General features: G+C 47.3%; 1 protein-coding gene across 1 annotated transcript in view; it reads left to right on the top strand.

Moving 5' to 3' along the window:
* The first annotated feature begins 15,233 nt into the window (after positions 1-15,233).
* LOC119968909 (immunoglobulin-like domain-containing receptor 1) overlaps positions 15,234-22,745 on the top strand; it is a 77,035-nt gene continuing 69,523 nt past the window's right edge. The window contains exon 1 of the mRNA XM_038801889.1: positions 15,234-15,453. Coding sequence (XP_038657817.1) covers positions 15,408-15,453 — 46 coding nt within the window. The 5' untranslated portion in view covers positions 15,234-15,407. The remainder of the gene's footprint in view (positions 15,454-22,745) is intronic.

Here is a 22,745-nt window from a genome sequence, read left to right as displayed (position 1 = left end):
AGAATTTTTTGTTGAACACCTCCTCTCACTCCAGCCATAACTGCTGCGTTATCATATGCTTGACCGCGACAGTCATTCATGGAAATTTTGTCTTCTTCCAATTTTTCCTGAATTTTATTTACTGCATCTTTCTTGTTGACTTGAAAAAATCCCAGAAATGTCTCCTTTATTTCTACTTTTCTGTTTTCATCAATATGAACGTAACGCAGAATTTCAGAAACCTGATCTTCATGGGCAATATCTGGAGTTGAATCCAGCATTATGCTAAAATATTTTGCGTCCTTAATTTTGGAAATTATATTTTTCTTGACAGTTTCACCAAGAAGATTGATTATTTCGTTTTGAATTCTGTTGGACAAGTAGGTGACACTTTTTGGTTTCTCTTTCCCTCTCTGCAAGTGTTTTGCTAAGATGTCATCATATTTGGCCAAAAGTCTGATTGTTGCTAGAACGTTTCCTGTATTTTCACTGACTGTCTCCCCTGGCTCTGATAACCCAGATATTCCTTCTCCTCGATGTCCACGATAGGCCAGATTCTGTTTTGCCAGACAGGATATAACCTCGACAATCTGTTCAGTTATAGCTTTCCATCTTTTCTTTTCAGCAGACATTTGCTGTTGAAGTTCAGCATCTATCGTAGTTGAATGATGGAGTCGAACTACAAGGTTCAGGTATTCCCTCATGTGAGCTCTATGAGAAGGGCTTTTCTCATGGTCAGGTATTGTTGGATTTAATTTTCTCCAAGTGGAGAAACCGTCTTCCTTTCCAAAGTTTGACACAGACAACAAATGCTCCTTTGAAAACAAAAAGCAAACAAAACTAGCATACTTTCCGATATGGAGAGTATAACAACCATTTTCTCTCCACAATTTCTCCGTTTGTGGAAACTTTATCAAACCACTGTTTGGAAAATGATCTCCCATCCTTCTCAGCAAATGGACCACTTTTATTCTGATATCTTTCAGGGCCATGTTGTAATATTGTCATCTTCAAATGATCTGGAATTGGTTTCTTCAAACAGCCAAAATCGCTTCTTTGCAAAAATATGCAAATATCTTCTTTATTTTCTTCACATGGATCATCATCCTGACAACGAGACTGAGGAGAGAGAGTATTATGTTCTGACCGAGCTGAATCCGTATCAGAAAAATCCTTCTCTGCACCCACATCATCTTTTATTTCTCCAGGTTCTCCTACTTCTTTACTTCTTTTTATCCATGCATCTAATGCCCCTCTTTGATGGGACTCTTCTTCGACTCTGGCCCTCTTTTTTTTCCTGTTCTGTGCTCCACTCGGTTGTACACGAAATACTCGTAACATTTCATTTTCTATCTCAAAAACCGTAAGACGCATGAGAAAATGGGAAGAAAATGGTAAACAATCGGTCAGTTGCAGACGGATAAACCATATTTCATTTCTTTGTTCCTTCGTATCAAATTATTTCACACTGATTCTCCACTGATAATTTTGTGCAATTTATATCATAGACTTGCAAATTAGTGGTATCTGTATTCGAATATTAGCATGTTAAGGAATAAATGTCTCCTATTCCGAGATTAAATGCCATAGCAGTCCTCTGATCATCCAGGCTTCACTCTTACTACATCCCACGTAAATATTTCATTAAATATCGCCAGAAAACCTATAAAAACCGTAGTTGCACCTGGTCAAGGTAAAAGAACTAATCTAGATGCACAAAAAGCTGAAGAAAAGACGAGTTATGACTCGAGGAAACGCAGGAACGAACAGCCACGTCTGCTTGTTGCTTTTGATGGTTGCACCACGTACATCATGCGCATGCGTGTGGGGGGGATGGGGAGAAGGACCATTTTCTCTAGACAGAAAGGGTACACCATGTTAAAGGAATAAAGGGCTAACAACTGCCTCTGCAGTGTGGTGAGCCTCCAAAAATTGATTTATCACCGCTGAAATTTTAAAATTACTATCTTATCTCCTTCTCTGGGGCAGCACGGTGGCCTAGTGGTTAGCACAACCGCCTCACGGAACTGAGGTCCCAGGTTCGATCCCGGCTCTGGGTCAATGTCCGTGTGGAGTTTGCACATTCTCCCCGTGTCTGCGTTGGTTTTGCCCCCACAACCCAAAAAATGTGCAGAGTAGGTGAATTGGCCATGCTAAATTTCCCCTTAATTGAAAAAAATAATTGGGTAATCTGCCACTGCCCCCCCTCCCCCGCTGACAATTACCAACTCCTAAAGAAGGAGATGAAGTTTCCACCTCGAGTAGAATTCCCTCCTCCAACCCCCCCGATGGCAAATGAATCTTCTTCAAGTGCAGAAATTTCGATAGGTTAGCAATCGAACCACTACCGCCAGCCCTGCGGGATGCAAAAAGCTGGAAGGGCATTCAAAGAGGAGACAGAGAGCATAGAGTTTCACTCTATGCGGATGACCTGCTCCTATATGTCTCAAAGCCTCAGGAAGTACTGAAAAACATTTATGCAAATCCTGAAAGAGTTTGGAACCTTCTCGGGTTACAAGCTCAACCTGGGCAAGAGTGAGGCATTCTATGTGAGCCCAAATGGGAGAGGACAGAGCTGGATTTCCCTTTTAAGATAGCCCAAAATAGATTCTGATACCTGGGGATCCAAATAGCCAGAGACTGGTTACAGATCCATAAGTAGAACCTGACAAGCCTGGTGGAGGAAGTCAAACAGGACCTGCAAAAGTGGAACGCACTCCCACTCTCCCTGGCGGGGAGAGTGTAGACGATCAAAATGAATGCGCTGCTGAGGTTCCTCTTCCTGTTTAGATCCATACCGATGTTCATCCCAATGGCCTTCTTCCAAAATGTCTACAGCTTAATCATGGCATTTGTGTTGGGGGGGGGGGGGGGGGTGGTGAGAGGTGGTAAGAATCCAAAAGTCCCCAAACCAACACTGCAAAGGAGGAAAATTAAGGGTGGCCTGGCATTTCCAAATCTGCAGTACTACCGCTGGGCAGCAACAGCAGAAAGAGTGAGGGGATGGGTACACAAACCCAACTCGGAGTGGATGCGGATGGAGGAGGCCTCCTGCTAGGGGATGACCCTCCGGGCCCTAGCCATGGCAGCACTCCAATCCCCTCGACAAAATACGCATCCAGCCCAGTGGTAGCGGCCATACTGAAAGCGTGGAACTAATTAAGGCAACACTTCGGACTGACCAAGATGTCCCCCATCTGCGGAAACCACAGGTTCCCACCTGCCATGCTAGACACCACCTTTAAAAAATGGAGACAGGACGGGGGAACGCTGATAGTTAGGGACTTCTACATAGGAAACAGACTAGCGACTCTGAACCCACTGACAGAGGAATGAGAACTACCGACAAGACAGGAAATGAGACGCCTACAAATTAAACACTTCCCCCGCAAAGAGACAGTAGGAAATGCCAGGGACCCGGAGACCACACTATTATAGGACCTGATGAATACAGACAATAAGGAAGGGGGGTTCTGTGGGAAAATGTATGGACAGCTACTGGACAGGGCCTGAATGCCGCTAGACGAGACCAGACGGAAATGAGAGGACGAATTGGGTATAGAGGTGGGTTGGGGACTCTGGAGCGAAGCAATGAGCAGGGCCAACTCCACCTCGTCCTGTGCAAGGCTCAGCCTCATGCAGTTCAAAGTGGTTCACATAGCATGCCTGACCAGAACCAAAATGAACAGGTTGTTCCCGGAAGTGGAGGACAAATGTGAAAGGTACCAGAGAGGCCCAGCCAACCACACCCACATGTTTAGGGGCTGGTTTAGCATAGTGGGCTAAACAGCTGGCTTGTAATGCAGAACAAGGCAGCAGCGCGAGTTCAATTCCCGTACCGGCCTCCCCGAACAGGCAGCTGGAATGTGGCGACTAGGGGCTTTTCACAGTAACGTCATTGAAGCCTACTTGTGATAATAAGCGATTATTATTATTATTATTTTGGGCCAGCCCCAAACTTTCTGGGTTCTGGACAGCCTTCTCCGAGGTGATGTCCAAGGTTGTGGTGGTGAGGGTGGAGCCATGCCCAAATCTGGCAATCTTTGGGGTATCGGAGCAGCCAGAGCTACACATGGGGAAGAGGGCCGACATCCTAGCTTTCGCTTCCCTAATCGCACGCCGGAGAATCCTGCTTGGCTGCCGATCAGCAGCACCACCCACAGGTGCAGACTGGCTACCACTTGCAGAAGATCAAATACGCAATCCAAAGGTTGGAGGAAGGTTTCCTTACAGCATGGGGGCAATTTGTCGGCCTGTTCCAAAACCTGTTCAAGGCCAACAGCAACTAGTAGAGAGGAAAACTGAAAAGTAAAAAAGGAATGTCAGGGACGCACAAAGCAGGGGGAGGGGGGTGGAAGAGAAGAGGGAGTCTGAGGGGGGACAAAAGGAACAACGCGACGAGAGGGAGAGGGGATAAAACACCACCAACCCATCCACAAGGTGGACGCAGCCGAAATTGGCAGGAAAAAAGGAGGAGAATCGAGGTGGAGGGGGGACACTCTCCCCGAATGAGCAGCGAGGGCATCGCGGGGTTGGGGGAGGGGTGGATAGGAAGGGGGGGAGAGGGTAGCACACTGAGTCAGATGGCAACAAACTGTAAATAGATAGACATAAGAAAAACATTTGTATTAGAACATAGAACATAGAACAGTACAGCACAGAACAGGCCCTTCGGCCCTCAATGTTGTGCCGAGCAATGATCACCCTACTTAAACCCACGTAACCCGTATACCCGTAACCCAACAATCCCCCCATTAACCTTACACTACGGGCAATTTAGCATGGCCAATCCACCTAACCCGCACATCTTTGGACTGTGGGAGGAAACCGGAGCACCCGGAGGAAACCCACGCACACACAGGGAGGACGTGCAGACTCCACACAGACAGTGACCCAGCCGGGAATCGAACCTGGGACCCTGGAGCTGTGAAGCATTGATGCTAACCACCATGCTACCGTGAGGCCCCATTGTGCAGTAAACAAACATGAATTGCAATGTTTATGAAACTGAAAATGCCAATTAAAATATTTTTTTTTAAAATAAATTCCGACAGGTCACCCAACCACACCATCGCCCTTGGTGGCTCGGGAGCCTGCCACCCTAGCAAAACCTTCCTCTGGGCTATCAGGGAGGCAGAGGTCAAAATATCAACTTCTTGCCCCTCCCGCACTCCTGGCTTGTCCAACACGCCAAATATCGCTACTCACTGGCTCGGGGCCGCCTTTACCCCTAAAATCTCCGACCTTGACCCCGAAAAGGATGCCCTAAATCCCGCCAATTTTGAACATGACCAGAACATGTGTGTGTGGTTCGCTGCCCCCCTTAAACATCGCCCACATCTATCCTCCACCTCTGGAAAGACCCATTCAAAGAATCATAGAAACATAGAAAATAAGAGCAGGAGGAGGCCATTCGGCCCTTCGAGTCTATACCACCATTCATTAGGGTCATGGCTGATCATCCAACTTGACAACCTAATCCCACTTTCCCCCCATATCATTTGATCCCCATCGCCCTAAATGCTATATCTAACTGCTTCTTGAAAACATACAATGTTTTGGCCTCAACTACATCCTGTAGTAACGATTTCCAGAGGCCGACCACTCTCAGGATGAATTAATTTCTCCTTATCTCTGTCTTAAATGGTCTACCTCCATACCCTCAGACTGTGAGCCCTGGTTCTGGACACACCCACCATCAGGAACATCCTTCCTGCATCTACCCTGTCTAGTCCTAGTCGAATTTTATAGGTTTCTATGAGATCCCCCCTCATTATTCTGAACTCCAACGAATACAATCCTAACCGATTCAATCTCTCCCCATACGTCTTTCCCGCCATTCCAGATATCAGTCTGGTAAACTTTCGCTGCACAACAGCAAGAACATCCTTCCTCAGATAAGGAGACCAAAATTACACACAACGTTCAAGGTGTGGTCTCACCAAGGCCCTGTCTGATTGCAGCAAGACATCCCTGCTCCTGTGCTCGAATCCTCTCGCTATGAAGACCTACATACCGTTAGCCTTCTTTACTGCCTGCTGTACCTGTATGCTTACCCTCGGTGACTCGTATACGAGGGCATGCAGGTCCTGTTGCACATTCCCTCTCCTAATTTATGGCCATTCAGATATTAGTCTGCCTTCTCGTTTTTCCTAGCAAAGTGGATAACCTTGCAATTCTCCAAATTATGCTGCATCTTCCATTCATTTGCCCACATGCACATCTTGTCCAAATCACACTGATGGATCTCTGCATCCTCCTCACAGTTCACCTTCTCACCCAACTTGCTGTCATCTGCAAATTTACAGATATTGTTCCCTCATCTAAATCACTAATATATATTGTGAATAGCTGGGGTCCTCGCAGTGATTCCTACTGTACTCCATTAGTCATTGGCTGCCAATTTGAAAAAGACCCGTTAATTCTACTCTTTGTTTAAGACCATAAGACCATAAGACATAGGAGTGGAAGTAAGGCCATTCGGCCCATCGAGTCCACTCCACCATTCAATCATGGTTGATTTCAACTCCATTTACCCGCGCTCTCCCCATAGCCCTTAATTCCTCGAGAAATCAAGAATTTATCAATTTCTGTCTTAAAGACACTCAATGTCCCGGCCTCCACCGCCCTCTGTGGCAATGAATTCCACAGACCTACCACTCTCTGGCTGAAGAAATTTCTCCTCATCTCTGTTCTAAAGTGACTTCCTTTTATTCTAAGGCTGTGCCCCCGCGTCCTAGTCTCCCCTGCTAATGGAAACAACTTCCCTACGTCCATCCTATCCAAGCCATTCATCATCTTGTACGTTTCTATTAGATCTCCCCTCAACCTCCTAAACTCCAATGAATATAATCCCACGATCCTCAGACGTTCATCGTATGTTAGGCCTACCATTCCTGGGATCATCCGTGTGAATCTCCGCTGGACCCGCTCCAGTGCCAGTATGTCCTTCCTGAGGTATGGGGCCCAAAATTGCTCACAGTATTCTAAATGGGGCCCAACTAGTGCTTTATAAAGCCTCAGAAGTACATCCCTGCTTTTATATTCCAAGCCTCTTGAGATAAATGACATTACATTTGCTTTCTTAATTACGGACTCAACCTGCAAGTTTACCTTTAGAGAATCCTGGACTAGGACTCCCAAGTCCCTTTGCACTTTAGCATTATGAATTTTGTCACCGTTTAGAAAATAGTCCATGCCTCTATTCTTTTTTCCAAAGTGCAAGACCTCGCACTTGCCCACGTTGAATTTCATCAGCCACTTCTTGGACCATTCTCCTAAACTGTCTAAATCTTTCTGCAGCCTCCCCACCTCCTCAATACTACCTGCCCCTCCACCTATCTGGTTTCCTGTCTGCCAGCCAGTTTTCTATCCTTCTCAGTACACTAACTACCCTTAATCCCATATGCTTTAATTTTACATGCTAATATTTTATGTGGGCTTTGTCAAAAAACTTCTGAAAGTCCAAATATACCACATCCACTGGTTCCCCTTCAGCAATTCTACCAGTTAAATCCTCGAAGAATACCAGTAGATTTATCAAGCATGATTTCTCCTTCATAAATCCATGCTGACTTGGTCCAATCCTGTCATTATTTTCTAAGTACTCTCCTATAAACTCTTTGATTTAAAATAAAAAAATTTAGAGTACCGATTAATTTTTTCCAACTAAGGGGCAGTTTAGCATGGTCAATACATCTAGCCTGCACATATTTGGGTTGTGGGGGCGAAACCCACGCAAACACAGGGAGAATGTGCAAACTCCACACGGACAGTGACCCAGAGCCAGGATTGAACCTGTGACCTCGGCGCCGTGAGGCAGCAGTGCTACTCACTGCACCACCTTGCTGCCCCCTATAAAATCTTTGATAATGGATTTGGGAACTTTCCCCACTACTGATGACGAGAATTGGTCTATAATTCCCTGTTCCAGGCACTACCCTCTGTGTAAAAAACATCCCTCGCACATCTCCTCTAAACTTCTCACCTCGCATCTTAAACCTATGCCTTTGACTATGGGAAGAAACCGGAGGACCTGCAGACACGGGGACAACCCAAGGCTGGAATTGAACCCCTGGAGTCCCTGGAGCTGTCAGGCAGCAGTGTTAACCACTGTGCCATTGTGCCACCCACATTCAGCTAGGTGAATTGGACATTCTGAACAGGACCTGGATTATGGCGACCAGGGGATTTTCACAGTAACTTCATTGCAATGTAAGCCTACTTGTGACAGTAATAAAGATTATTATTAAGACCCATGCTCCTCTGGATCCCCCCCCCCCCCCCCCCAGGTCTAGCCTGCACATCTTTGGGTTGTGGGGGCGAAACTCACGCAGACATGGGGAAAATGTGCAAACTCCACACAGACAGTAAGCCAGGGCCGGGATCAAACCTGGAAATTCTCAGCACTGTAGGCAGCAGTGCTAACCACTGCACCACCATGCGCCCTTGGTCTACTGAGTAATTGAACATTTCCAAAAGGTGAGGCCCCAGCTCCACCGTGAACTTTCTCTAAAATTCCACTTGGAATCCTTCCAGACCCAGAGCCTTCCCAGACGGCATTGAAACGATACATCTCTTCACTGTCTCCAACCAAAGTGGGGCATCCAGACCATGCACTTTCCCCTCCTCCAGCACCAGGGAGTCCAAGCCTGTCCAAGTCCCCTTGCCCGGTGGCTCCAATCTGTAAAGCCCCTGGTAAAAATCCTCAAACGCCCCATTCACCTTACCTCGGTAAGTGACCATCCCACCCCCGGGGTCCTTTATTTGCCCAATCTCTCTCAAAGCCTCCTGCCATCTCAGCTGGTATGCCTTTCCCCCCATGTTGTATATAAAACCCCATTGTACCTGGTGGCCAACTGCTTTCCCTGTAAGGCAACAGTTCAAACTCCATCTGGAGCTTCTGACTCTCTTTAATCAACTCCTCCTCTACTGCTGATTCACTGCCAAAATGGCCTCCACCACTGTCTTTCCATCCTCCCCACCTTCTCCCTATGCACCTTTACCAAAATTAGCCCGCCCGTGATTATCGGCTTTAACGCCTCCCAGAACATGGATGGAGAAACCTTGTTGCTTTTATCGAATTCAACATACGTGCCTAAAGCCACTCAAATCCTCTCACATGCCCCCTTTCTGGTAACAGTGCCACATCTAACCTCCATGGCAGTCACTGGGTGCCCCCCTTCTCCATGCACAGATCCACAAAGTGCAGCACATGGTCCGATATGACAATCACTGAGTATTCTGTGACTACCACCCCTGGAAGCAGTGCTTTATCCACAATGAAAAAAAATCAACACAGGAGTATACTCAGTGTACATGTGAAAAAAGAAAACTCCTTCGTCCTCGGGCGCCCAAACCTCCATGGATCCAAACCACCCCACCATCCCCCGTTATCCACTCCATGAACCCAAACAACTCCTTCGCCACCCACAAAACATCAGCTAGAGAACATGTATGGCAGAGCAGACTAGAAGACACTTTATGTTGAAAGGCATCACAGGCCAAAAGAACAGAGCACTCAGGGATACTGCAGAGGACAGAGCTGAACTGAAGATTTGAGGTGTCAGATTCAAGTAGAGACTGTTGAAAATAGTGGTTTTCCTCAAACCAAGCTCTGCGAGATTTGATCAGACAAATTTCAGCAATGACACGTTGATACCAGGAGAAAATAACGCTCCTCCATTCCACAGTTGGCAAAAACAAACCATTGTTTTGAATCAGCTTTAAACAAGGTTCTACTTGTAGGTACTTGCAGCTGGAGCTTGTTAATTAGTTAATTAGATTAGGCCAGTTTTCAGAGGCTAGAGTCACAGTATAAATCTGAGCTAGTTACAGTGCAGACTTTGTTTGCACTGGAGTGCTGAACTGGTTGCATTTGAGTGCTACAGTGAGAGTTTGGTGACTGAGGGAGTGAGATGAGGAGGGAGTAAGGTGCTCCTTACATTTCATTTCCTATATTCATCAAAGAGCGTGAAGGGAGTCAGGAGTTTAGAGTACAGCTGACTGGAAGCAGAGTCGGAGGGCGGAGGTCCAGTTGGTCTACGGGGCAGCTAATTCTGTAAAGTAAGAGGGGATGGAGGATAGGGCAGTTGCAAGCTCCTCCTGTAGGATGTGGGTGGTGAGCGATACCACTGGTGTCCCCGCTGACTATACCTGCGGGAAGTGCACCCAACTCCAGCTCCTCAGAGACCGTGTTAGGGAACTGGAGCTGGATGAACTTCGGATCATCCGGGAGGCAGATGGGGTTATCGAGAAGAGTTACAGGGAGGTAGCCACACCCAAGGTACTGAACAAGAGTAGCTGGGTTACAGTCAGGGAAAGGAAAACTAACAGGCAGACAGTGTAGGGATCCCTCGTGGCCGTTCCCCTTCAAAACAAGTTTTGGATCCTGTTGGGGGGGATGACCTACCGGGGGAAAGCCCTAGCGGCCAGGTCTCTGGCACTGAGTCTGGCTCTGGGGCTCAGAAGGGAAGGGGGGAGCATAGAAAAGCAATAGTAATAGGAGATTCAATGGTTAGGGCAATAGATAGGAGATTCTGTGGTCGCGAGCGAGACTCCCGGAAGGTATGTTGCCTCCCGGGGGCCAGGGATGTCTCGGATAGTGTCTTCAGGATCCTGAAGGGGGATGGTGAGCAGCCAGACGTCGTGGTGCAAATTGGTACCAACGACGTAGGTAGGGCAAGGGGTGTGGAGGTAATAAACAAGTTTAGGGAGTTAGGCTGGAAGTTAAAGGCCAGGGCAGACAGAGTTGTCATGTCTGGTTTGTTGCCGGTGCCACGTGATAGCGAGGCTAGGAATAGGGAGAGAGTGCAGTTGAACAGGTGGCTGCAGGAATGATGTATGAGGGAGGGCTTCAGGTATTTGGATAATTGGAGCGCATTCTGGGGAAGGTGGGACCTGTACAAGCAGGACGGGTTGCATCTGAACCAGAGGGGCACCAATATCCTGGGCGGGAGGTTTTCTAGTAATCTTCGGGAGGGTTTAAACTAATTTGGCAGGGAAATGGGAACCGGATTTGTAGTCCAGCAACTAAGGAAGCCGATATTCAGGACGCCAAAGCACGTAGTGATACAGTGGGGAAGGTAACACTGACAAAGGAGAGTACTTGCAGGCGAGATGGGTTTAAGTGTATATACTTCAATGCAAGAAGCATCAGGAATAAGGTGGGTGAACTTAAGGCATGGATCAGTACTTGGGACTATGATGTGGTGGCCATCACGGAAACTTGGATAGAAAAGGGGCATAAATGGCTGTTGGAGGTCCCTGGTTATAGATGTTTCAACAAGATTAGGGAGGATGGTAAAAGAGGTGGGGGGTGACATTGTTAATTAGAGATAGTATAACAGCTGCAGAAAGGCAGTTCGAGGGGGATCTGCCTACTGAGGTAATATGGGTTGAAGCCAGAAATAGGAAAGGAGCAGTCACCTTGTTGGGAGTTTTCTATAGGCCCTCCAATAGCAGCAGAGATGTGGAGGAACAAATTGGGAAACAGATTTTGGAAAAGTGCAGAAGTCACAGGGTAGTAGTCATGGGTGACTTCAACTTCCCAAACATTGAGTGGAAACTCTTTAGATCAAATAGTTTGGATGGGGTAGTGTTTGTGCAGTGTGTCCAGGAAGCTTTTATAACACAGTATGTAGATTGTCCGACCAGAGAGGAGGCCATATTGGATTTGGTACTTGGTAATGAACCAGGGCAGGTGATAGATTTGTTAGTGGGGGAGCATTTTGGAGGTAGTGACCACAATTCTGTGACTTTCACTTTAGTAATGGAGAGGGATAGGTGCGTGCAACAGGGCAAGGTTTACAATTGGGGAATGGGTAAATACAATTCTGTCAGACAAGAATTGAAGTGCATAAGTTGGGAACATAGGCTGTCAGGGAAGGACACAAGTGAAATGTGGAACTTGTTCAAGGAACAGGTACTGCGTGTTTTTGATATGTATGTCCCTATCAGGCAGGGAAGAGATGATCGAGTGAAGGAACCATGGTTGACAAGAGAGGTTGAATGTCTTGTTAAGAGGAAGAAGGAGACTTGTGTAAGGCTGAGGAAACAAGGTTCAGACAGGGCGCTGGAGGGATACAAGACAGTCAGGAGGGAACTGAAGAAAGGGATTAGTAGAGCTAAGAGAGGGCATGAAAAATCTTTGGCGGGTAGGATGAAGGAAAACCCTAAGGCCTTTTACACATATGTGAGAAATATGAGAATGACTAGAGCGAGGATAGGTCCGATCAAGGACAGTAGCGGGAGATTGTGTATTGAGTCTGAAGAGATAGGAGAGGTCTTGAACAAGTATTTTTCTTCAGTATTTACAAACGAGAGGGGCCATATTGTTCGAGAGGACAGTGTGAAACAGACTGATAAGCTCGAGGAGACACTTGTCAGGAAGGAAGATGTGTTGGGCATTTTGAAAAACTTGAGAATAGACAAGTCACCTGGGCCTGACAGGATATATCCAAGGATTCTATGGGAAGCAAGAAATGAAATTGCAGAGCCATTGGCAATGATCTTTTCGTCCTCGCTGTCAACAGGGGTGGTACCAGAGGATTGGAGAGTGGCGAATGTCGTGCCCCTGTTCAAAAAAGGGAATAGGGATAACCCTGGGAATTAAAAGCCAGTTAGTCTTACTTCAGTGGTAGGCAAAGTAATGGAAAGGGTACTGAAGGATAGGATTTCTGAGCATCTGGAAAGACACTGCTTGATTAGGGATAGTCAGCACGGATTTGTGAGGGGTAGGTCTTGCCTTACAAATCTTATTGACTTCTTTGAGGAGGTGACCAAGCATGTGGATGAAGGTAAAGCAGTGGATGTAGTGTACATGGATTTTAGTAAGGCATTTGATAAGGTTCCCCATGGTAGGCTTATGCAGAAAGTAAGGAGGCATGGGATAGTGGGAAATTTGGCCAGTTGGATAACGAACCGATAGAAGACAGAGAGACAGAGAGAAGACAGGATGGCAAATATTCAGCCTGGAGCCCAGTTACCAGTGGCGTACTGCAGGGATCAGTTCTGGGTCCTCTGCTGTTTGTGATTTTCATTAACGACTTTGATGAGGGAGTTGAAGGGTGGGTCAGTAAACAGATGATACGAAGATTGGTGGAGTTGTGGATAGTGAGGAGGGCTGTTGTCGGCTTCAAAGAGACATAGATAGGATGCAGAGCTGGGCTGAGAAGTGGCAGATGGAGTTTAACCCTGACAAGTGTGAGGTTGTCCATTTTGGAAGGACAAATATGAATGCGGAATACAGGGTTAACAGTAGGGTTCTTGGCAATGTAGAGGAGCAGAGAGATCTTGGGGTCTATGTTCATAGATCTTTGAAAGTTGCCACTCAAGTGGATAGAGCTGTGAAGAAGGCCTATGGTGTGCTAGCGTTCATTAGCAGAGGGATTTAATTTAAGAGTCGTGAGGTGATGATGCAGCTGTACAAAACCTTGGTCAGGCCACATTTGGAGTAGTGTACAGTTCTGGTCACCTCATTTTAGGAAGGATGTGAAAGCTTTGGGAAAGGTGCAAAGGAGATTTACCAGGATGTTGCCTGGAATGGAGAGTAGGTCTTACGAGTAAAGGTTGAGGGTGCTAGGCCTTTTCTCATTAGAACGGAGAAGGACGAGGGGCAACTTGATAGAGGTTTATAAGATGATCAGGGGAATAGATAGAGTAGCCAGTCAGAGACGTTTTCCCCGGGTGGAACAAACCATTACAAGGGGACATAAATTTAAGGTAAATGGTGGAAGATATAGGGGGGACGTCAGAGGTAGGTTCTTTACCCAGAGAGTAGAGGGGGCATGGAATGCACTGCCTGTGGAAGTAGTTGAGTCAGAAACATTAGGGACCTTCAAGCGGCTATTGGATAGGTACATGGATTAGGGTAGAATAATGGAGTGTAGATTAATTTCTTCCTAAGGGCAGCACGGTAGCATTGTGGATAGCACAATTGCTTACAGCTCCAGGGTCCCAAGTTCGATTTTGACTTGGGTCACTGTCTGTGTGGAGTCTGCACATCCTCCCCGTGTGTGCGTGGGTTTCCTCCGGGTACTCCGGTTTCCTCCCACAGTCCAAAGATGTGCAGGTTGGGTGGATTGGCCATGGTAAATGCCCTTAGTGTCCAAAATTCTATGATTAACCTAGGATAAAAGTTCAGCACAACATCGTGGGCCAAAGGACCTGTTCTGTGCTGTATTTCTCTATATCTATATCTATTGTTTGCAGCAAACTACCCAGCCTTCAGATCAGCAACCACGACACCACACAACCCTGCCATGGCAATCTCTGCAAGACGTGTCAGATCATCGACATGGTACCACCATTACACATGAGAACACCACCCACCAGGTACGCGGTACATACTCGTGAGACTTGGCCAACGTTGTCTACCTCATATGCTGCAGAAAAGGATGTCCCGAAGCGTGGTACATTGGCGAGACCATGCAGACCCTGCGACAACGGACATCGTGCGACAATCGCCAGGCAGGAATGTTCCCTTCCAAACGGGGAAGCACTTCAGCAGTCAAGGGCATTCAGCCTCTGATCTCTGGGTAAGCGTTCTGCAAGGTGGCCTTCAGGACGCGCGACAATGCAAAATCTCAGAGCAGAAACTTATAGCCAAGTTCCACACACATGAGTGCGGCCTCAACCGGGACCTTGGATTCATGTCGCATTACATTCATCCCCCACCATCTGGCCTGGGCTTGCAAAATCCTACCAACTGTTCTGGCTTGAGACAATTCACACCTTTTTAACCTGGGGTCACTCCTATCTCTGGATCTGTAAAGACTTAATTACCTGCAAATGCTCACATTCAAAGCATTGTCTTGCATCTTTGACTTTGTCTGTATATATGTTTCTGGAACCTACCTCTTCATTCCCCTGAGGAAGGAGCAGTGCTCCAAAAGCTAGTGATTTGAAACAAACCTATTGGACTTTAACTCCACATCACAATTATATCAAAACCACTACAATGGAACATAGCAGCTTAAGCAGTTGTTCACCATCACCAGCAAAGGACAATTTGGGATGGGCAACACAGCTTGCCGGTGACACTCAGCCCCCCCTTGAATGAATGTAGGGTTTCAAAAAAAACAAGGAAGATATCTTTGTTCCACTGAATTTGTTACAGGGTATGTATCTTTATTTACAGAGTCTGGTTTGGTCACATTCAGAAGCGGGTTGCCAGTCAGAGAGCACCTGTGAGCTCACGTGCCTGAGGTCACCTGTTTGGAGGGTGAGGGCTTTTATTGTGAAAGCAAGTCAGCTCTGCCCCTGAAACACAACAAACCGGTTCTGCAGGAGAGGGAGAGAGAAAAAAACACCAAGCAGGAGGCGGAGAGAAACTGCCAGTGGCATTTATTACCGGAAATCTGTCCGGCACTTGGCGATGAGTTTGGATAAGTGAAGTAAACGGGGGGAGAGTTTAAAAGGAATTAGCCATGAAGAAACTCGGAGCTTTCATCCTGTTCTCCTTCACTCAGACAGGTAAGAAAAGCGATGGGGAGGGCGAACCCCCTCTGTGCCAAGAATTGATGGCCCTTGGCAACTAACCTGTTGTGTGGAGATCGTGCTCTGTCTTGTAATCCCCACAAAGAATGGAGCGAGTTTCTCTCTCTAATTACCTGGGCGCGCCTGCGTGCTGGCCTCGATGAACAGGTGAGTTGGGATTGATCCAATGTTGAAAGCTCAGAACCGCTTCGAAAGATCAACATCTGCCTTCAGTGAGGGACAGCCGGTGTTAGTTATTGGGAGGCTGACTGGGGTAAACTCAAGGGATCGATGTCGTGGATGGTGCCGCTTTCAACCAGGCAAACCTCAACCCAGAGCCAAAGCGGAGGATTGCACTGGTTCTGTAAACACTCTGTGGGGGAAAAAAATGTCCTGAATTCCTTGTCCAATTACTGTTTTCTTAAGCGAGTAAAATTGTGCTATTTTTTTTCCGATGATTTTTTCTTCTTCCCTCCATTTGTTGGTTTTGGGGGGAGGTTCTTAAACTGGTCTAATATGGAAGGTGTTCTGGGTGGACTCGTCTTCCTCATCGCTCCTCCAATACCTGAGTTCCAGGTATACCTGCGTTACAGCGAGCAGAGCAGAACCACCCCGTGTAACTGCACTTCCACCTTGTTTATCATTGTCTTGGCGTATTCCTAAGAGTGTTAGTGGAGGAGTTTAAATGCAGGGCTTCCGAGAACAATTTTTAATACTTAACTAGGATGTACTTTTTATTATTTCATGCACTATTAGTTAAGTCACTGGAATTTTATATAAAGCTTTTTTTTAACAAACTAAAGTAACCGATTTCCATTACAGACTTTCTCATTTCATCCCCCCTCCCCCTCAGTCATTCTGTTTCACTGTTCACAATTGAGGTATAAAGGGATTGTATTTTTAAATTTGAGGTCAAATGAAGGGATTTTTTTTGGGGGGGGGGGGGGGGGGTGAAGCAATGGTTGTAGCCTGCGTATTAACAGCGGAGTCTGAGGGTGCGACTCTCCCCCAAAATTTCTGAGACAATTTGTGGTGTTTTGTTCCGGGGGTTTTCTGCGGGCGAGTTCCCCACTGCTATTCAATGATATTTCGTCATTATTTTGGGCCCTGGGGAATTTCTCACTGGTTAAGCTCACACTTGGAAAAAAATGTCAGCACTAGGGAGCTGAATTCGGAGATCGAGCTGTCAATTCGAAAGGGTGCCCCGATCACCAAGTAAGCTTGTGGGTGCCCCACATCCCATGGAAAATGTGACCCCTGCCTGCACATGGGCATGATCCGACAACCCCCAAGTGAGGACACCCTGCTGGGGGGTCCCTCCTCTTCAGCCCCCTTACAGCACCCTGCCCTTTCAGGATCTCCACCCATCATCTCTCCAAACTCCAAGGCCCCAACTAACCTGCCCTGCACTCTCCACCCTTCAAACCCACCCTCCTTGCATGGGCATGGCCCCTCCTTCTCACCCCTGACCCTTAGTGCCATCCTGGCACCTGGGCATCCTTACACTGCCACCTGGTACCCAGGCAGTGCTCCTGTCAGCTTGGCAGTACCACACAGGCACATTGGCAGTGCCAGGATGGCAGTGCCAATGTGCTCAGGTTCCAGGGGGAGGGGGTCAGAGAACCCTGACCACCCTGGAGGCTATGGCACCCGTCTGTGCCTTCGCTAAGTAGGCCAGTGGATTAGCATTTCCACCTATGTACAAGGCCCATGTGATTTACATTGCCATGGTGTAGAATGCAGAGGGAGCCATTGTAAAGATCAACTTGCAGGCTTTCCTAGAATATCTAGGACAGAGGTTTTGTGTGTTCAGCAGAGGCTGCATGACTCTTGTGAACTGCCATAGACAGATGTGGGCGCAAGAAGGTCTGTAGATGAAGTGATGCATGCCGCAACTATCTTGAGGATTCTGGGAAACACATCCTGATGTGACCAGAGGGAAATAATTATCTGGAGAGCCTTCACTGCTGGTAGTGGATGTGGGATATTCTCCAAATCTAAGTTACTGCTTGGAGAAAATGGGGAATTTGTGAAATGTGTTGAACTGTTTGTTCAAAGGACTCGTTCCATGAAGTGTGTGATGAGCATAAAAGGGGAATGTTCCTTTGTGCAGTAAGTGCAAGTTGCCTACAAAAATATTGGGTGTGATTCTCCCAAAGTGCAAGCTGCGTGTTTCTGAGTAGTGCCTAGAAACAGTAAGAAGTCTTTCAACACTAGATTAAAGTCCAACATGTTTGTTTCGGATCACTAGCTTTCAGAACACTGCACCTTCCTCAGGTGAATGGAAGGAGCAGTGCTCCGAAAGCTAGCATTTGAAACAAATCTGTTGGACATTAACCTGGACTTCTTACTGTGCTCACCCCAGTCCAGCGCCGGCAGCTCCACATCATAGTGCCTAGAAACATATGGCTATTCAACGCGACTCACATTGTATAAGGGGCCTGAATGCAGAACACTCTGCCTAGGCCGAACATACCCCCGTTTTGTACAGTGGGAACTTGGATGGTGCCCCAATCTCCAAGGTCCCCAAAATAATCCCTGACCTCCCCCAGACATGCGAGCGTCCCCAGCCCAATCACTCGTGCAAACAAAATGGCAGCTTGGGATCTTGGCAGTGCCTATGCCAGCTCACAATGCCATCTGGGAACCTGGGCAGTGCCAGGTTGGCACCCAGGTGGCAGTGCCAGGGCAGCAGGCTGCCACTGATGGGGTACCCAGGTGGCACGAGCAGTGCCAGGGCACTACCCTGCCCAAAAGGCATGCAGCTGGGGGCCTCCGAACCCCTACAAGCGCTATTCTGTCTGGTCCCTGTTCATGGGGATCAGTGCCGAACGGCACTTGCCCGAGATCTCTGAGGCAAAGGGGTTGAATCCCAAACCCTCTGGTATTTGTGAATCCGCACGTTAGAGTGAGGCTTATTGCCCCTCTCTAATATGCAGATTTGCCCAAAAGTGATCCTGCCCATTGTGGGCAGGATTCACATTGCAACATCTTGCGAGATTGTGTTGAATCTCTCAAAGCATTGCGAGCCAGGTATATCCCAGGAGCAGGGTCTCATGGCTTTCAACGGCTGTGCTGTGCCACAGCGAGCTGCTTTTCCAGCGCAGCGTGGCCGTTGGATCGTGCCTTGTGTTTCTTCAAGTGCTTTGTTAGTCAAAGTAGTGTCCTCCTTTCCAACTATGAACTGGATGTTCAAATTTTTTATAAACATTAGCGGGCTCCGTAGGGATTATAACAAAACTAATGAGAAAACAACCATGGTCATAATGAATGGGGTAGCAGACTCGAAGGGTTGAATGGCCTACTCCTATTTTCTGTATATGTGCTTCTGTGTGGATCCTGCACATCACCCTGGTTTTTTTTGTAATATTTGTAAACTCTTGCTATTGCTGCATTCTGTAGGATTTTTTCAGTGTGATTTATTTGACCATGGGTGCTTTCCTTTTTCCTTTCAGATACCACATTTCGCAGATAAGTGTGGTAGTTTGGAGAATTATTTAGTGAACAAATTACCTGAACAAATGTAGTATTTACACAGTGCAAATCAACTTTATTTTGCTCTTCCTCTAACTTCCCAATCTACCTAAGCCTGTCTTTGCAAGACATTGTATGCTAAAAATAACAACTTTTCTGTTGCTTATCATTCCCAGATTTCTATGCAACACATCTCTCATATGATCACTGTACTGAAAATCAATAGAAAACGCAAACAGTCCTGGCTGTTTAACGTTACGAATAAAGGCGTTGTCTGATATCTGCATCCGTTTTTGATTTGCATTGTGCCTGCAGGTCAAGGACGTTGTTCTGTTTGAAACTGCTGCTCTAGTATCACTCTCCCTGTCCTGTACAATTGTATTTCACTGCATTTCGAATTAATACAAAGCTGAAAACCTCATCAGTATTTCTGTTTTTGATCAAGTAATAATTTAAAAAATTAAGGCTCTACCAATTGAAATATTGAAGCAAATCCTTTTGCATCACATTTAATGTACATTCCATGCTTTATGCTGTAAGCGGTCTTATCATTTTTATTTTATTGTCATTTATGGTTACAGTGAAACTTGGCTCACAGGTACCAATGCTTTGTACCTTACTTTTCTATCCTGATTTTAATTTCTGTCCTACCCAAACGTGTGAGTCCCCCGAGTCTGTTGGTGTTGAAAAGACGTGGGTTAAGTATCCAGATTATATGTCTGCTAAAGATGTGACATTAAAAAAAAAGGGGTTAACAGCTAGGCAGACTGTGATGTCACTCATGGGAGGGAGTGATCTGTTTCTGTTTCATTTTCAGCCCTGCCATGTGTCTGTATTTTTTACACCTCTGCTCTTGGGCGGGATTCTCCACGAACCGGCGGGGCGGGCCACTCCGGCGCCGAGGAGTGGCGTGAACCACTCCGGCGATTCCGCACCTTCAGCGGCTAGGCTGGCGCCGGAGTGTTTGGCGCCACGCCAATCGGTGCCAAAGGGCCTCCGCCGGCCGGGACGAGTTGGCGCATGCATGGGAGCACCAGCATGTGCTGGCGTCATCCCAGCGTATGCGCGGAGGGTATCTTCTCTGCAACAGCCATGGCTGAGGTTGACAGCAGCCGGTGCAGAGGGAAAGAGTGCCACCCCCCCGGGCACAAACCCGCCCATGGATTGGTGGGCTCCGATCGCGGGCCAGGCCACCCGTGGACTCAGGGCCCCGTCAGTAAGGGCCTGTTGTGATTTACGCTGGCGGGACCCGCCAAAAACGGGTGGCCACTCGGCCCATCGCGGGCTGGAGAATCGCCGGGGGGGCCGCTGCCAGCAGCCGCTGACTGGCGCGCCACGCTTTCCGCCCCACTAAAACCCTGGTGCTGGAGAATTCGGCAGCTGGCGGGGGCGGGATTCACATGCGCCCCCCCCGCCAAGCGATTCCCGACCCCGCGGGGGTCGGAGAATCCCACTCTTTGTTTCTGAGGAAAGGAAGTTGTTTCTCAGACTGACTTCTGAAAGCTTCTCTCCAAAGGACTTTTTGTGCAAATCTGTAAGCCACAGAGTGTTAACTTTATGACTAAGTCGCGTTTCACGTGTGTCTGGATTTTGCTTAATTGACATTTAGAAGTGGATGAGGAAGTAAACTCCAAGACCTTTTTTTATTTTTAGACCTGTTTAACAGTTAATTGAAAAGCTGTTTTTTTTTGTCCTGGATGTTAATGGGTTAATCCTATGTTAATATGGTTTGTATTAATATAAAAGATCCCTGGTTGTCAGTGAAATCACTCCTGGAATGAAGTATACTTTCCTCACAGTTTATAAATTTTGGGGATCTCATCTGGTTTCCTAATATAAATTGGGATCTGGTCCAGGTATCGTAAGACTGGTTTCAGGATGGCTAAACCAATCATAGGCTATTGAAGGATCTGCTGAACCACATTAAGCACTTTCAAGCAGGGTTTTTCAAAGTGTGGGTCGTGACTTGATGGTAGGTGTCGGGAGAGTCGTGGAGTGATCAGTTGCAGCGTTCCTGCGGTGGCTGCAATTGCGGGAGAAGCGCTCAACACCCACTACCTTTAGGGGCAGCAGGGTAGCATGGTGGTTAGCATAAATGCTTCACAGCTCCAGGGTCCCAGGTTCGATTCCCGGCTGGGTCACTGTCTGTGTGGAGTCTGCACGTCCTCCCCCTGTGTGCGTGGGTTTCCTGCGGGTGCTCCGGTTTCCTCCCACAGTCCAAAGATGTGCGGGTTAGGTGGATTGGCCATGCTAAATTGCCCGTAGTGTCCTAATAAAAGTAAGGTTAAGGGGGGGGGGGGGTTGTTGGGTTACAGGTATAGGGTGGATACGTGGGTTTGAGTAGGGTGATCATGGCTCGGCACAACATTGAGGGCCGAAGGGCCTGTTCTGTGCTGTACTGTTCTATGTTCTTGTTCTATGTACCTAATTATTTATTGAAAATGGTCTGAGCAGGGTGGCACGGTGGGGCAGTGGTTAGCACTGATGCCTCACGGCCCCTAGGACCTGGGTTTGATCCCGGCCACGGGTCTGCGTGGGTCTCACTCCCCACAACCCAGGTAGGTGGATTGGCCATGCTAAATTGCCCGCTTAATTGGAAAAAGAATAATTGGTTACTCCAAATTTATCTTTTAAAAATGTCTTGCCGCACTGTATAAGCAAGGGTCGACCTCGTGTTCCCAAGCAGAGGTTGCACTAACAAAACCTTCACACCTTGGAGCAATTACTGTTCTTTCACATGTTGAATTCAGAAGATGATGGTAGTGATGGAGGCTCAATTCAGCATATACCAGAGGAAGACAGTTTCCTGGCATTGTTAAAGCAAGGGGCAGATGGGCCTCAGGACTGTGCAGCACATTGTCAATGTGAGCCGCCCAAGTTCTGCAGCAACAGGTAGAGTTAGCAAATGGGAACTGGAAGAAATGGAGCTCGAGCAAGTGTCAAGTGAAAGGACTAAACCTACTGTCACTTTACCCCAGAGGCAGTCCAGTTGAGTAGCACAACTCAAGAGCATGACCCAGACTCTTGCACCAGATGATGTGGAGAAAGGTGCTATGATGCCCCAGATGATCATGCAGATGAACATCGGCTGACCAAGTCCCAATAGAGATGAAAGGTCAAAAGTCACAAGCATGTGTCAGGAGATGGAGTTGGAATATTACAGTCAGCAACGTCTCTTAAGCAAGCGGGAGACAATTAATGCGGTCCGTTTAGATGCAGAATCAAGCTAGACTCTGTTTTTGGAACAAGGATGCCTGGATCTGATCCTTCAAAGCTCCAGCTAACTTTATACTTTTGGAGAAACTTGTGGAACTAAATGTTGATTCTGCAAATGCCACACCACACCACTGGGTTCCATGTCATTTGTGGGACGGTCATGCAGGTTACTGGTGATTCCTGGTTGCTGATGAGTCAGGCTGGTGACCAGTATATTCTGGAATGCTTGATATAATTGCCTTCCCTTGTGTACATTGTAGCCATCTCAGTTGGCCACCTACAAAGGACCATGGGAATTATGGTCAACCCAGAACTCAGACAGACTCCGAGCTTGTGTGTGTATTTGCAACTCAGATAGCTAGACGCGATCGAAAACCCCGCTCGTTTGCATTCTAATGGCCCATTTTCCCAGCACAATAGGACTGCATTCAAGAAACCGATACAGTCACAGACTGATTGGCGCCACTCCCTTTTTACTCGGGGAGCCCAAACAGCCAAGGTCAATGACCGCTAAGGACACACCCAGCCCATTAAGGCACCCGCCCCTTTATTGGCCAAAATCAAAGGCAGTGATCGAAGTCTGTAGAATTATTGGGTCC

The sequence above is a fragment of the Scyliorhinus canicula genome, chromosome 7 (genome assembly GCF_902713615.1).
Source record: "Scyliorhinus canicula chromosome 7, sScyCan1.1, whole genome shotgun sequence".
Taxonomy (NCBI): domain Eukaryota; kingdom Metazoa; phylum Chordata; class Chondrichthyes; order Carcharhiniformes; family Scyliorhinidae; genus Scyliorhinus; species Scyliorhinus canicula.
Note: the sequence above shows the minus strand (reverse complement) of the source record. Positions and strands in the feature narration are given on the sequence as shown.